The sequence below is a fragment of the Apis dorsata genome, unplaced genomic scaffold (genome assembly GCF_000469605.1).
Source record: "Apis dorsata unplaced genomic scaffold, Apis dorsata 1.3 scaffold_797, whole genome shotgun sequence".
Classification (NCBI taxonomy): domain Eukaryota; kingdom Metazoa; phylum Arthropoda; class Insecta; order Hymenoptera; family Apidae; genus Apis; species Apis dorsata.
The window spans coordinates 78,662-93,755 of NW_006263938.1; the positions used below are offsets into that span (position 1 = coordinate 78,662).

Consider the following 15,094-nt stretch of genomic DNA (forward strand, 5'->3'; position numbering starts at 1 on the left):
AATTATAATATATTAAAATAATATATTATTTTCATTGATAATAGTGTTATTGAGTGAGCCTATAGAAAATGATGATCTACAATATAAAACTTTAAAAATAACAGACTTTGGACTAGCAAGAGAGGTTTATAAAACAACTCGTATGTCAGCGGCGGGCACATATGCTTGGATGGCACCAGAAGTTATTAAAAAGAGTACTTTCAGTAAAGCCAGTGATGTTTGGAGGTGAGTTTTATATCTCCTGTTACTGTTGTATAACTATTATAATTAAATGAAATATATCTTTTTATATTAATACTTTAAATATATATCTAGTTATGGAGTACTTTTATGGGAACTTTTAACTGGTGAAACACCTTATAAAGGAATAGATGCTTTAGCAGTAGCATATGGAGTTGCAGTAAATAAGCTTACATTGCCCATTCCATCAACTTGTCCTCAACCTTGGAGATTTTTAATGGAAGGTGTATAAATTTATAATCATTTATAGTTTAAAAATATAAAATGTCTTAATTTATATAAATTTAAAAAAAAAAATTAATTTTTTAGCTTGTTGGGCATCTGATAGTCATTCAAGACCAGGATTTGCAGAAATTTTAGTAGCATTAGATGAAGTACGTAGTGCATTTGCAGCAACACCACATGAATCATTTCACACAATGCAAGAAGATTGGAGACTTGAAATTGAACAAGTTCTTCATGGATTGCGCATGAAGGAAAAGGTATTTAAATTTGAAATTTTGTTAAATATGAACGATAAAAAGTATAACAACAAAATTAATATTATCATTATAATTTGTGCAAGTATGGCATGCTTATTATTATTTATATCAATATAAATAATATTTCCTTCTTTCAAATGCTATGCAAAGGCATGCCGTTCATTAGAAGAGGTAAGATAATGTATAAATAAAGTTATTGAATTATTTTTATTTATTTTATTAAATTATTTCAAGCAAAAAAATATATAATTATCATTATAAATGATAAATTTTATTTATTAAAATATTTGTTAAATCGTTTACTAAAATGATAATTTACTAAAATTATCAAACAAATTATATATAGTATTTTTTTTATGTTTATATACTAGGAACTGCGCTGTAGAGAAGAAGAATTGACAAAAGCACAAGTTCAACAACGACAACATGAAGAAAACTTAAGACAGCGAGAACAAGAATTAGCTGCCCGAGAAATAGATTTATTAGAGCGTGAACTTACTGTAATGATAATTCAACAACAAAATACTCCTACACCAAACAAAAGACGTGGAAAATTCAAAAAATCGAGATTAAAATTAAATAAAAAAGAACCAGGAAGTAATATAAGCGCTCCTTCCGGTAAATATATTATGTTATATATAATTATATTATGTAATTTATTTTAATAATATTATATAAAATTTTAAATAGTTTAATTATAAAATTAAATAACATTTACATTAAATAACATTTTTACATTTCTACAGATTTTCGTCACACAATAACTGTTCAACATACAGCATTAGATCGAGGAAAGGTTCGAAATCCATCAAGACCTAATAGTCCACCAGGCTCACCTAGTATTCCAAGACTTCGTGCAATTGCATGTGAGTATTTTATTTTTTAGATTTTTAATAATATATAATTTCGACCAATAATGAATGATTGGTTTTGCTCTCAAATATTTTTTTTAATTACTTTTTTAATTTAATATTTTCAAAAAATTTGAATTATATTGTTTGTGCTTTGTAGATACATTGTATTAATTTAATATTGATTTTTTATTAGCATGGTGTGAATAATTTTGAATATATTTTTATATATTTTATATAATTATTATCATTTAATATATATAATTAATAAAAAGAAGAACATGTTATTTAATATTACAATATTTTAAAAAATAAATTTTTTTTATTTTTAAGAAATTTTTTATGAAAGTATTTTTTAAAATGAAAATAACTTTTTAATGAATAATTTTATAGATATAATTTATAATCTTTTAATCAATCTCATAAAACACCTTTATCTTTTTGAAGTGTGCAGATATTTTAAAAGAGTTTAGGGTAAGAGGGAAACTTAGTATTGTAGTGAGTAGCGTTTTGTTTTTTGTCTTCCATCTTTAGTACCAGCAGATGGAGTAAAGGGTAAGACTTGGGGGCCATCAACACTTCACCAACGTGAACGTGGAGCTATTATCACGCAACCACCAAATCCCGCATCTCCAGGTGGCAAACGATGGTCTCGTTCTGCTCCAGATCTAGAAAAGACACCCCTACGTACCGCTCTGTTGGCACATCGTTCCCCGCTTCTTCAAGAAATAGGTAACCCCTCCTCAAGAAAGTTGTACTCCTCAGCAAATAATTTGATAGACAATCAACCAGGATTTAGTTATAACATTCCAGAAAATTCTAACAACATTATACAAAATACAAGCTGTCCACCTTGTAATGAAGATTCGGTTATTGTGGACAATGATATTTATGAGTCAGTAGTCTTACATAAATCAGCAAATAATCTTAAAACTCAATTTTCGGATGACCATTTAGTTATGGATAATTATTCAAAATCTATAGTTCGAAATACTTCGAAAATTTCACCTTCTAAATGTCAAAAGCATGTGATCGGTGATTGGGAACACTCATATTCTTCAAATTTTGTACAAAACGTAGCATCTAGTTTGGTTGGCACTGCGAAACGTGTGAAAAACAAAAAACGCGAAAGAAGTAAATCAAAAGAATCGAGACGTAGAGATAGCTCAGAATCACGATTAGCTGCTTTCGCTGATTTCTTTCGTTCTCCTTCTGGATCAAGAAAAAGTTCTTTAAATTCTTCACATAGTACAGAACAGAAAAATTCTGTTACTATAAAAATTAATGATATAGATGGATTAGAATCAAGCCCTGAAAATTCTATAGGTAAAAAATTTCACCATAAATCCAGAATTTCTAAAAGTCCATTGAGAGTTTTTAATAAAATGAAGGCTTGGGGAAGTCGAGATGCTCTTGATGATAAAACTGGTGTTAAAGTAGAATATAGTGTCCTAGACAATACAATATCTATACCACAATTTTCGACATATTTTGCAATATCGCAATCACGGCGTGATTCCGATCAAAATAGTGCAATGCCTAAATTTTTAACTGCTAATTCTCGAGAAGGCATAGACTTCGAAAGTCTTGAATCAGAACTTTGTAATTTTGATTCAGAACATTCAAATGATAGTTCCATTTCAAAAAATTCTTTAGGTTTGTTTTCAGATAATAAATGCAAAAAATCTCCTACCTCTTTTGATTGTGTTACCGATATATCAGACATATGTTTAAAACAATGCACTTCACAAGTAGATCAAAGTTTTAATTTAAATTCCTCTTTAAGTAAAAAATCGAAAAGTAATGAATATTTGCGTAATTGTGAAAAAGATCATGTTGATAAAATTAATTCAGTTATACATGCATCTGGATATGCACAAGATTATGAATGTCAAAATTCGCAAATCAATTATAGAGGAAAGAAAAATTCAATTGAATCTTTTAAAGATATTTCTTCACATAAAAGTTCTGAAGATATAAATTCAATTATTTATGATTCACTTAAGACTTCTATTGCCGAAAAATTTTTAAAGAAAAATGATAAATAACATTGCATTTCACAAAGATAAAGATGTGCACATCATTCTTAAACGCGTTTCACGAGAATATCTTCTTTCTGTTTTATATGTTTTAGTAACAGTCCTATATTTTCTTTACCACAGGCCTTTCAGAGGAAAGCATCTATCCCACTCGTAAGTCTCTTTATATTGCTGTGCAATTGTTTCACATTTTATAGGAGACTTAGTTTTTCTTTTATATCACTAGCCAATAATTTTTTTTTTTTTTCATTATTAAAAGATCTCAGATGGATAGTGCCTTTTTATGTTTATATTTTCTTTCCTTTTTTTTCTTTTGCTAAATTCTATTTATGTAGTTTGTGCTTAAAGTTATTTTGATTGAAATGCATGAATATGCAATTTAATTAAATTTCTTATATTTCCTGATTATCTAAAAATTAATTTTATATATATGCATATTTTTAGCAATAGGTGTACAGTTGCAAACATTTAATAATAAACTATTTTCCTTTTTTATGTTGATAGTGTATTTAAGATTATTTTATTCTGTTGAATTTTTGGAATGGTACATATTATTGGTATGTATCTTATAAGGAATATTTTTTAATTTTATCAAGAATCAAATAAAAAAGTAAAATTTGTTTCATCTGCATAAATTAATAGTTTAATTAATTAATATTAATCAATGTTTATCAAATACAAATGTCTATCAAATTACATAATAATATCAAAATATATAAGATATATTATGTTAGGATATTTTAATAAAGGGTAGCCAGTATCCTACAATAATCTAAAAACTATTTATCCTAATTTAAATTGATAAAAACTTCGTACTTTAAACTGTAATTTAATAAAATATATATAAAGAGTAAATGCAATCTTTCTGGTGTTGGTTCTTTTCTGATGTTATCTGGAGTATATAACATTCTAACAAAGCAGAGCTAACAGCCTCTTACTATATAAAAAAAATCATGTGCTTTTGCCACTACAATAAAAAATTCTATATTAAAATTGTTTCATTTAGTGGCGTTTATGAAAAAGTGTGTTTTTTGCATAATTGTATTCCAGAAATTAAAATAAAATTAAGTTAAAGTCATAAGATTTATGCAAAATATCATGTTTTAATTGTAAAAGTAGAGTTTGGAGTTGTATCTTTTTCTTTATTGCTTTATTCGCATCTAAATCAATTCACATTTTGTTAACTTATTCAGCCTAATTTAACAGCGATTTCATTTTTGTATTATCATAGATTTTCGATATTTTTTAGATTCAGAAATTTTGCACATGTTACATACGACACATGGAGCGACATGCACACTTGTATTTAGAAATAGAAATTTTTTCAATAAAACCTTTTCAGTTGGACACATTGAATTTTGTTTTTTCGTTTTCTGAATTTTTACGCTCGGTTTGTGGTAATATTTATAATATTAAATGAATATTGAGTATATTTTAATTATTATATTGATATGTATTTTAGTTAAATTATAATATATTTATTTTGATTAATTTACTAATTAATTAAAAATTAAATAAGGAAAAAATTATAAAATGTTCTATTATTTATTTTTTATATAACCAATAATCGAGCGTAAAAGAATCCTTCTGCATGCTTCCAGTAGGATCCTAACTATTAAGGCCATTTGGGTTTGGTCTTGTTTATCATAAAATACACCATTCAATTTTCAATATTTTTATTTTATTCAATTATTCAATATATAAAATATTTTTATAATAATATAATTATATAATAACTATATTTTCAATATTTTTTATATATTATTATTGAAGAAATAAAATTGATAATATATTATAACAAATAAGTAAGAAAACATTTTAAACTGAATAAAATGAAAAAACGTAAAAAAAGAAAAACAAAAATTGTATAGAGTAAAATTAATTAAGATTAATAAGATTAATAAGATTAATTAAGATCAATTATTGTTTTAAAAATAATTTTTACTTCTTTTTTTTATATTTTATTTAATTTTTAAAGTTTCAACATGTATATTTACTTTTATGATATGGGTTTTATGCGTTTAACATGTATTTTAAATAATAATGTACAAGCTTTTTGAAAATTATTGATAATAAAATATAGTTTAAATTTGTGGCATGTAATATTTTAATATGATGCACGTAATATGTTGTGCTTATACACATAAATTATTATGAATAATATAATAACAAATAAGCATGTTATAACTTTTATCCTAAGCTGTTTAATCTAAATTTAATACAAAAAATATACAATATTTATAAGAGGCTTGTAAAATTTGTATATGAAGGTAAGGAATTAAAAGTAATAGTATCTTGATATAATATCTTGATATTTGATATTATAGAAAGGAAAGTAAAAATTTTTATCATGTTTTATAATTATAAGTACATATATTTTTAAAAATATATCATCATTATTATTGTAGAAATTTGATTATTTTTATAGACTATACAACTTTACCACCTGATCTCTCAACTGATTGGATAACATCAGATTATCCTTTGAAGCCTGGATTAACTGGACCTTACATTATGCCAATGCCTGTACCAATGCCAACTCTTTACAATGGAGAAATGAAGAAGCCAAAGTTAAGTGTAATAGAATTGGTTTTATATAATATCGCAGCTATGTTAGCTGGAGTAGCTACTGGATATGATGTAAGAATGTCAAACATATCTCCAATTCATCCAAGATTATATCCACGACTTGGAGAATGTGAAGATGAACCTCCACGATGGTGGTTTCAAACAGATACTGGATCAAATCGTAATTCCAGTTATCTTGGACCTGATTATGAATTTAGTTCAAGTAGTGGTTATCCCCATAATACATACCATGGACCAGCTAGGCATTACAGGTATGAAATTAAAATATTAAATTTGTAATTATATATTTTTTTTACATAAATTACATAAATTATTAAGTATATATTTATATTATATTTATATATTTTATTGTATATTTATTATATTACATTTATACACTTATAAATATAATATAATAAAATATATGTAATATAAAATATATAATATATATATTAAAAATAAAACATTATTACAGACCATTTTTAAGCAACATGGGTGGTATAGCACCTGGTCTTCCACCTAGTGTGATACCTGATAAACCTCTAAGATTTACTGATTCACCACAACATTATGCAAGCAATACAAGTTCTAATGCACCAACACCAAGCCCTAGAAGAAAAAGTAGCAGCACTAGTAATGAAGATATATATATACATGATACTGGAAGAGTTGATCGAATGGAAAGAGTACCAACAATATATATGGGCAATGTTGCTCCCTTTCCAGATTATGGACCTCCAGTATATACAGTTGTTCCACCAGAATATTATAGATCACCAGAACCAACATATTTTGTACCTACAGATTATCAGTAAGTTCATTAGCATTAAATAAAAATAAAAAATTTTTATTATAAATACTAACTTTTTTTCCTTTAGTGATAGAATGCTTGAGTGTTCTGAATTTCCACATGCTTATGATAATCCAAGCAGTATAAATAGTCCAGCTCGACCAATGTCAAGACTTCCTTCATATACTCATCATCGTACTTCATCAAATGTATCAAACGCAAGTACATCGAGTCAAAGTAACATTAATCCAACATTTCGTTTAGAAGATGAGGATGATTATTCTTTATATTCACCTGGACATTATTATCAACGATCTTCAAATATTGTTTCAAATGTTGGAACATATAGTCCTAGTATGCTTAATCATGAATATGGTTCTCAACTGTTGACGCGTCAAAATTCGCACGATTCAAATTCAAATTCTGGAGAAAGACCCAATAATTTAGAAGTAGTTAGTCGATTACGATCAAGTTTAAAACGATCCAATTACTCGTATAATTCACCAAATAAAAGCGTAAGTAAAAATAATTCAGGTTCAGGTACTCCAACAAATCCTACTCCACCAGATTCTTTAACTTCAGAGGATTCAAGTTATGTTTCAGCTAAGGATAGTCAAATTTCTATAAGTAGAGTTCGATTTTCTCCAGTAACATTTGATCGAGATGGAGTGAACATTTCGCGTGAACATAGAGAAACATTACTTGATATTCCCGTACATGGACAAAATCAAGATGTTACCGTGCCGTTACAAGCTAATCGACGGATAAATAGAAATAGAAAACCAAGTATATCTGAATTAGAGAGAGAATTTTTATCATAGCATTGGCTTATTTAAAATGACAGATGATTAGGAATTCAAAAAGTTTTGTCAATCTTGAAAGTAACACTCAATTTACAATCACATGAATCAAACAATTTATGGCAGAAATTTATCAAATCATAACTAGAAAATACAGCGATGCACGTTGTCAAAGCACTGCCTCCTGCAAAACATTTTATCATGTATTAATATTGAACATCAAATGCAGTAAGAATTTAACATTCCATGTACTGAGACATTCTTATAAAAGACTCTTGTATTCAATTAGACTGTTTTTAATTTAATAAAGAACTGACATGTCTCATGTATATTTTGTAGAAATAATATAAATATCGAGATAATTCTTGTATTGACCATTCAATACTACACAATTTTTTTAAATTATATTTTATGTATTATAAATATTTTATTCATACATTCCGCACATCTTGCATCTGCTGTTAGTATTTAGTATATTTAAATATTATATATTTCTATTATTTGCATGAATACTTGAAAAACTATAAAAAAGAATAAATATTTTAATTCAAATATTCTGAAAAATATATATAAAATCCTATATATTTGTTATATTATGCAATTTAAAATGGTATTAACTCCTTTTTCAGAATATTAAAAATTAAATTCTATATTTGTTTGTCTAATATCATCTTAGAAAAATGAGACTTTGTTGTTCCTTTAGTTTTACAACTGTCTGCTCATATTTATTACAGATATTAATGATAACCATAATTTACATTCCATCAAAATTTTTGTGACTGAAAAAAATAATTGTTGAAATTAATTATATATTGCAATGAGTAAAATGAAACATATAATCAGGAAAACATTGTTGATTATTTAACAAGATTATTTATCATTTTTTTAAATATTACTTTGTGACAATATATATGAATATATACTTGTAGAATAATTTTATATAATAAACAATAGATTATAGTAACCTTTTCTAACACAATGTTTTCCTGTATATGCTTAAGTATGAAACATCTGTAATTGATAAGAATTGTATAATAGATATACGTTTTCTTTGATATTAAATTATCAAATTCGTATATTATTTTATTAACTTTTAATCTTTATACCATGGCACTAGATACAAATGTGAAAAGTTTGTACAGTAGCAATTTTAATGCATTTGTAAGCTACTAGTGTGATAGCTTTAATTTAGTATGCCATATGCAGTTAAAATAATATTTCTTTTATAAAAATAATATTGAAATGATTGGCATATATGTAGAAAAATATTTAACATATTTAGTTCATTTATAAATTATATTAGTCATCTAATGTGTGATATACTTACAAAAATTTTTGAACAAGGACACTCCATATACATAATCACTATTGTACATACAAGTACATATTGGATAGTTATTGTTTGCTTAACAATGTAATAATGATCAATACATTCCTTTATATTGATTATGTAAAGTATGTAATTTTTCTTGAAATTTTAAATGCATGAGTGAAATAATTTTGTATTTACTTACGATGTTAATAGATGATCAAAATATTGGATATTATATTAATATATTTCTTTTCTATTTTTTATCATTTGGATAGAAAGTAAAAATGAAATTAATTTATAAAATCCTTTATTTTGATTTATATTCCATACTTTCATAATTGCTAAAAAAAATCAACCTAAATTTGATTTTGATATGTGCATGTTAATTGATTTTGTAACAAATAACTAACATATGATTTAAATTAAACTTACAAATGCTAATCAAAACTTATTTACATGTTGCATATATTCTACGCCGTTTTATGGAATCAAAATAATTCATTTATTTTTTGACCTCATAGAATGTAAAATATAAGAAAAGAACAAATTTTTATTTCAAAACTGTTTTTATAATAATATCTTGAATAATAATCAGTATTGTAGAATATGTCTTAATGTATATAAATATTGTCGAAAAGAAAAAAGAAGAAAAGAAACTTTGAAGAAGTATTTTTTTAATCATTTTTATATAATTTTTAAAATATCATATCATTGCTTTGCTGCCTAAATCTTATATTAAAATCTTTTAATATACTTTTTTATCAATTTGAAAATTCGAAAATTTCTTTTTATTAATAAAATTTTTTTAAAATTAATTATAAAAATTATATTTAAGTATTAAAAAAAATATATTTAATATATTAAATTAGTTCTTGTATACATCAATTCATTAGTTGTATTTTTATATACTTTTTCAAAGTTCAATTTGTGAAATCTTATATATGATAAAAAATTAAACAGTTGACTGAAATATTTATGATGTTATTAAAGACCTATAGAATAAATATTTCATGGATATGCCTTTCTATGTTGTACAAAGATATATTGCGGTGCTAGTATCATGTACTTAATACATTAAGAGAGATAAAAAAGTTGAAAATGCTTCCAAAACAATTGAAAAATATTTAATGAAATCTTAGAATGTTAATACCAATATTTTCTCTCTCTCTCTCTCTCTCTCTCTCTCTCTCTCTCTCTCTCTCTCTCTCTCTCTCTCTCTCTCTCTCTCGTTAATAATAATTAATAATAAATTACTTACCAAGTATAATATTAGGCAACTATAAATTATGAATGATGTAATGGCGTTCAACCGCCGTCAGTGCTAGTCTAAGCTATATTTATTTTTTATATAAGTTCTTTACCTGAAAATAAGAAAAATCCAATTTTATATTTTATCAAAGTCCATTTATAGATTATATGTTTTGTTGATTAGAAATAACATATGAAGAAACATTGTTCAGAATAACTATATAAATGATATAATTTCATATTTGCAATAAATACTTTAAATTATATATTATAAAATTTAATTTATAAATATAAAATCATTATTTTTTTAAAAAATTAAATTTCTTTATTTAAACGATATAATATGAAAACTATTGTTATTTTGAATATGTTTCTTTCTAATATAAACTTAAAATATAAATATTTTCTTGTTGAAATTATGCATGCTGCTTAAAAATAATAATTTGTATGATAACATGATTGACCAAGAAGATAATTATAAAACAAACGTATTTTTTATGTACACAAAATACTTACTGTGGTATTTCCTTTATTATATATATTTACAATTATTTGTTGCAAAATATGATAAACATTTTAATATTTTTAATTACATTTGAAAATTATTGATATTGAGGAGTTTATCATAGTTTTATTAGAAATTTTTGATTATTCAATATTTATATATAAAATTAATTTTGTGTCAGTATTGTTTTGTATATGTGAACTTATAAGACGTAGAATGTACTGCAACCCGTAAATCCGTAATTACTGATGATTTATTTAAATTTTAAATTACTCTGTAGTTATAAGAATATTACTAATAAGCTAAGTGCAATGTGTTCCACGTGTATTTAAGTAACAAGTGACTGCTTTGGTGTGCGCCTTAAAGTAATGTAATGCAGAATCCAAAGCTTGAGGAAGGAATTTTTGATGTAATATAACTCTAACAGTTGTACGAAGATGTAGAAATTTCAAAGAATTTTCTGCGATGGATATAGTTTGCCAAACAAAGATATATTGGACACTGCATGATCAGTAATATATAAAACAATAAAAAATTAAATGATACAATATCACAAAAAAATATCAAATTTATTATATAAAATTATAGAGAAAAATAATTTCGTTAAAAAAGATGCAATAAAAAATATTGTCTTCGATTTTTTACTTAACAAATTTAAATATAATAAAACATGAAAATTGAATGGGAAATGTATTAATGCGGTGTCTGATTTGCACTAAAAATTCATGTATTTTTCCAAGCATTGTACATTATTCTATAAATATTAATTATATAAATTATAAATAGTAATTGGAGTATATATTATATTATTTACTATAATTATTGTAACATTAAAGCATCACAAATTGTAGATGATGCCTTATTATTATTAATAAATCATTTAAAATAATAGCAAAAATATATATAAATATCATTTTTTTATTATATTTTTACAGTAAAAAATGCTTTTGTTTGAATATTAAAAAATGATTTTCTATTGTCTAAACAAAAAAGAAATTCAATGAAATACTTTAAATTTTTTTATAGTAGTAAATGAAAAGTAAAATTATTGTTTTAATGTAAGTTTATTATTATTATTTTATTAAATAAGATATTATTTAAATATATATAATATTGCAGTATTATATCATTAAATATGGATTTTCATGCTTGCAATTGCAAAAATGTAACAATTACAGAAGGAATATTTGGAGAAATTTGGATTGGTAAACTGATTAATGAGATTTTTATTTTAACAAAATTAATATAATATAATATTTAAATTGATAATAGATTATTGTAATTAGATGATAGAGATCAAATTTTGTCTGATGTTATACCAAAAACGATAAAATCATATACTATGGTGAATACTAATCGAATGGAAATTGTTGTTATTACTTGGGGTGCTACAATTGTATCTTTAAAATGTCCAGATAAATATGGATATTCTGCTGATATTGTTCTTGGCTTTGATAATATAAAAGGTATAATTTTATTATTGACTTATAATTGTAATAATAATTCTATTATTACAATAATAATAATAACAATAATATTAAATTAATACTATAATTAAAATATAATTATTACAGGATATACAAATCCTGTAACAAATCCATTTATTGGTTGTATATTAGGCAGATGTGCAAATCGTATTAAAAATGGACATATTACTATTAGAGGCAGAGATTATGAATTAACAAAAAATGATTTTAATGGAAAACATCATTTACATGGAGGAGTATTAATTAATTATATCATATATCAATATATAAATAAAATTTATTATTATATATTAATATATAAATAAATTTATATAAAATAATTTTATTATATTTTTACTAGACAAATGGATTTGGTCGTAAAATTTGGGATTCATACATTGCTGGATGTTCAGTTGTTATGAGCTATTTAAGTCAAGATGGTGAAGAAGGCTATCCAGGTGCAGTGTTAACTACAATAAGATTTAAATTGACTTCAGATAATAAGCTTGATATTTGTATGAGAACAACAACTTCAAAACCAACAATAGTGAATTTATCACATGGATCTATGTTTAATTTAGCTGGACATGTAAGTAATATTTTCTTAAACATATATTTGATTAAATAAATAAAATATAATAGGATTCTGGAGAAGCTGAATTGAGAAAACATAAAGTACTACTAAATTGTGATCGATGGACATTTGCGGACTATACAGATCCAATTCCAACAGGTGCTATACGTGGAGTAGGTGGAACAGTAATGGATTTTCGAATACCTAGAATTTTAGGAGAATACATGGAAAAGGTATAAAATTATAATATAATATTTTTATAATATTAAATAAATAATATATAAATAATGTTAATATTTTTAAAATAGTATTGAATCTTATTTATTATTTATAAAATATTCTTAAATCTTATTTTTCAATTTTATCAGGTACCACCTGGAGAAGGTTATGATCATAATTTGTGTGTTACAAAAAGTGGACAATCTGGTAGCTCATTTGTAGCCAAAGTATGGCATATAAAAAGTGGACGGTACATATAAATCAAATATATTAATTATTTATTAAATATATATTTAAATATTGATAATAATAAATAAATATATATTTAAGTATATATTAAATATATATTTAAATATTGATATTTAGTGCTTTAGAAATTTATTCAGATCAACGTGGAGTACAATTTTATACTGGAGGTCGTTTACCACCTCAAATTAGCCCAGAACTTTTACCTAGATATGAATTATTAGAAGTAAATTAATATTTTAATTAATTCTAATTTCATTTTATTCACTTAAATATTATGAAATTAATTTAATATTATGTAGGATATTGGAGAAATTGAAGAAAATGATGAACTATATAAAAGTGATTATGAAGATGAAGAAGAAGAAATAAAAGTAGAAAAGCAATATAAAAAAATAATAACTGTGCCTAAAAAGATAGAATTTATTTTGGGAAAAAATGGAGCTCAATATAAAAAGTATAGTGCTTTCAGTATCCAACCACAAAATTATCCTAATGCAATCCATTATGTGAGTATTTTTTGCAAATAATTTTTTTTAGATAAGAATTAATATATGAAACAAATTTTTTCAGTCACATTTTCCGTGTTCTATATTATATCCTGGTCAAGTTTATTATCATGATCTGACATATAAATTTGAAGTGCATCTTGCAAATTATATGTAATATAGTCAAATCTTTATATTTGTATTAATTCTTATTATTTTATAAATTTTATATAATTTAAATATTAATTTCAAAAATATTTGTAATAAAAATTTTTTCTAAAATGTAATATTAATATATAAAATATATTATTTATGTTATGTATTTATTATTATATTTCTATTTTTATTCGTCATTTTTTTTATCAAAGTTAATTTTCTTCTTATTAAAAAATTTAGCTAAAATGCCAATCATGCTACCAAAAGTTTTGTGAATCATTAATGTACGTTGAATCCAATGTGGTAATATTTTAGTTTTATGAATATATCGTTTATCTAATAATATTACTGTTGAATAATCATTAATATGTCGAATAGCTCTTCCAATACATTGGTTTACTGCTTTCATGCATGAATTTTCATAGAAATTTTGGCCAGCATCTGGTGTCTAATAAAAAAAGAAGAAAAAAAAATATAAATTAAAAAATAAATATGTATAGTATATAATATTAATCAAGATTCTTTATTATAATAAAGAAATAAAATAAAATACATACAATATTTTCATTTAAATATTTCATTTTCTCTTGTAACTCTAATGATTTGATATTAGGATAAGGCATTCCTACAACTATAATACATCTTCCTAAATCATCAGAAAAGTTTAATCCTTCACTTAATTTACCTCCAACCACACTAAATAATAATGATCCATTTTGTGAATTTTGTGGTTGTTTTATATAAAATGAATATTGTTCCAAAATTTTATTTACCTATAATAATTAATTATTTATTTTAAATTTGTAATTTATATAAAAATCATACAAAAAAAAGTTTTAATATTACCTGAGAAGCTAATTTTGGTTCTCGAAAAATATGTTTTTTTAAAGAAAGTTTTGCAATAATACCAGATTTTTCTAAATGTTTGTATACAAGTTCTTCAAAATTATAGGAGGGTAAAAATACTACAATACCAGCTGGTATGATATTACTTAAATTGAGTAATGTTCTCCCTAATTCATCCAACTATTTTTTTTATGAAATATTTCATTTATTATATATATTATTATATTTTATATAAATTTAGTATATAATTTATCATTAAAAAAT

General features: G+C 23.9%; 3 protein-coding genes and 1 long non-coding RNA gene across 10 annotated transcripts in view; 2 read left to right on the plus strand and 2 right to left on the minus strand.

Annotated features, from left to right (window-relative positions):
• LOC102671189 (mitogen-activated protein kinase kinase kinase 10-like) overlaps window positions 1-7,819 on the plus strand; it is a 10,539-nt gene extending 2,720 nt beyond the window's left edge. Inside the window, exons 5-15 of one of the 5 annotated variants that reach the window (XM_006622959.2) lie at window positions 105-225; window positions 316-464; window positions 550-722; window positions 873-893; window positions 1,094-1,340; window positions 1,469-1,588; window positions 2,108-2,305; window positions 3,736-3,765; window positions 6,041-6,452; window positions 6,656-6,991; window positions 7,059-7,819. In XM_006622959.2, coding sequence (XP_006623022.1) covers window positions 105-225; window positions 316-464; window positions 550-722; window positions 873-893; window positions 1,094-1,340; window positions 1,469-1,588; window positions 2,108-2,305; window positions 3,736-3,765; window positions 6,041-6,452; window positions 6,656-6,991; window positions 7,059-7,791 — 2,540 coding nt within the window. In that variant the 3' untranslated portion in view covers window positions 7,792-7,819. Of the gene's footprint in view, window positions 1-44; window positions 226-315; window positions 465-549; window positions 723-872; window positions 894-1,093; window positions 1,341-1,468; window positions 1,589-2,107; window positions 2,306-3,735; window positions 3,766-6,040; window positions 6,453-6,655; window positions 6,992-7,058 lie in introns of all 5 variants that reach the window. The other 4 variants (XM_006622956.2, XM_006622960.2, XM_006622958.2 and 1 more) reach the window with 4 other exon arrangements.
• On the minus strand, window positions 6,613-7,112 carry LOC102671089. Its single transcript, XR_004151510.1, has 2 exons — window positions 6,875-7,112; window positions 6,613-6,789 (listed from the first exon to the last, which is right to left on the minus strand). It is a non-coding gene; the product is annotated as an uncharacterized LOC102671089 (long non-coding RNA).
• A 2,472-nt stretch (window positions 7,820-10,291) lies between the features above and the next one.
• The window catches only part of LOC102671962 (ATP-dependent DNA helicase DDX11), a 7,252-nt gene continuing 2,449 nt past the window's right edge, over window positions 10,292-15,094 (minus strand). For 2 of the 3 annotated variants that reach the window (XM_031513930.1, XM_006622963.2), the window contains 3 exons: window positions 14,831-15,010; window positions 14,542-14,757; window positions 14,137-14,432 (listed from right to left, as the gene is read on the minus strand). In XM_031513930.1, the coding sequence (XP_031369790.1) occupies window positions 14,172-14,432; window positions 14,542-14,757; window positions 14,831-15,010 (657 nt within the window). In that variant the 3' untranslated portion in view covers window positions 14,137-14,171. Of the gene's footprint in view, window positions 10,444-14,136; window positions 14,433-14,541; window positions 14,758-14,830; window positions 15,011-15,094 lie in introns of those variants that run through there. The other variant, XM_031513931.1, reaches the window with a different exon arrangement.
• On the plus strand, window positions 11,917-14,084 carry LOC102672277 (aldose 1-epimerase-like). Its single transcript, XM_006622966.2, has 9 exons — window positions 11,917-12,040; window positions 12,122-12,301; window positions 12,410-12,558; window positions 12,663-12,890; window positions 12,944-13,108; window positions 13,244-13,344; window positions 13,461-13,566; window positions 13,643-13,849; window positions 13,914-14,084. The coding sequence occupies exons 1-9, from the start codon at window positions 11,971-11,973 to the stop codon at window positions 14,004-14,006; spliced, it is 1,299 nt and encodes a 432-aa protein (XP_006623029.1). The 5' UTR covers window positions 11,917-11,970; the 3' UTR covers window positions 14,007-14,084.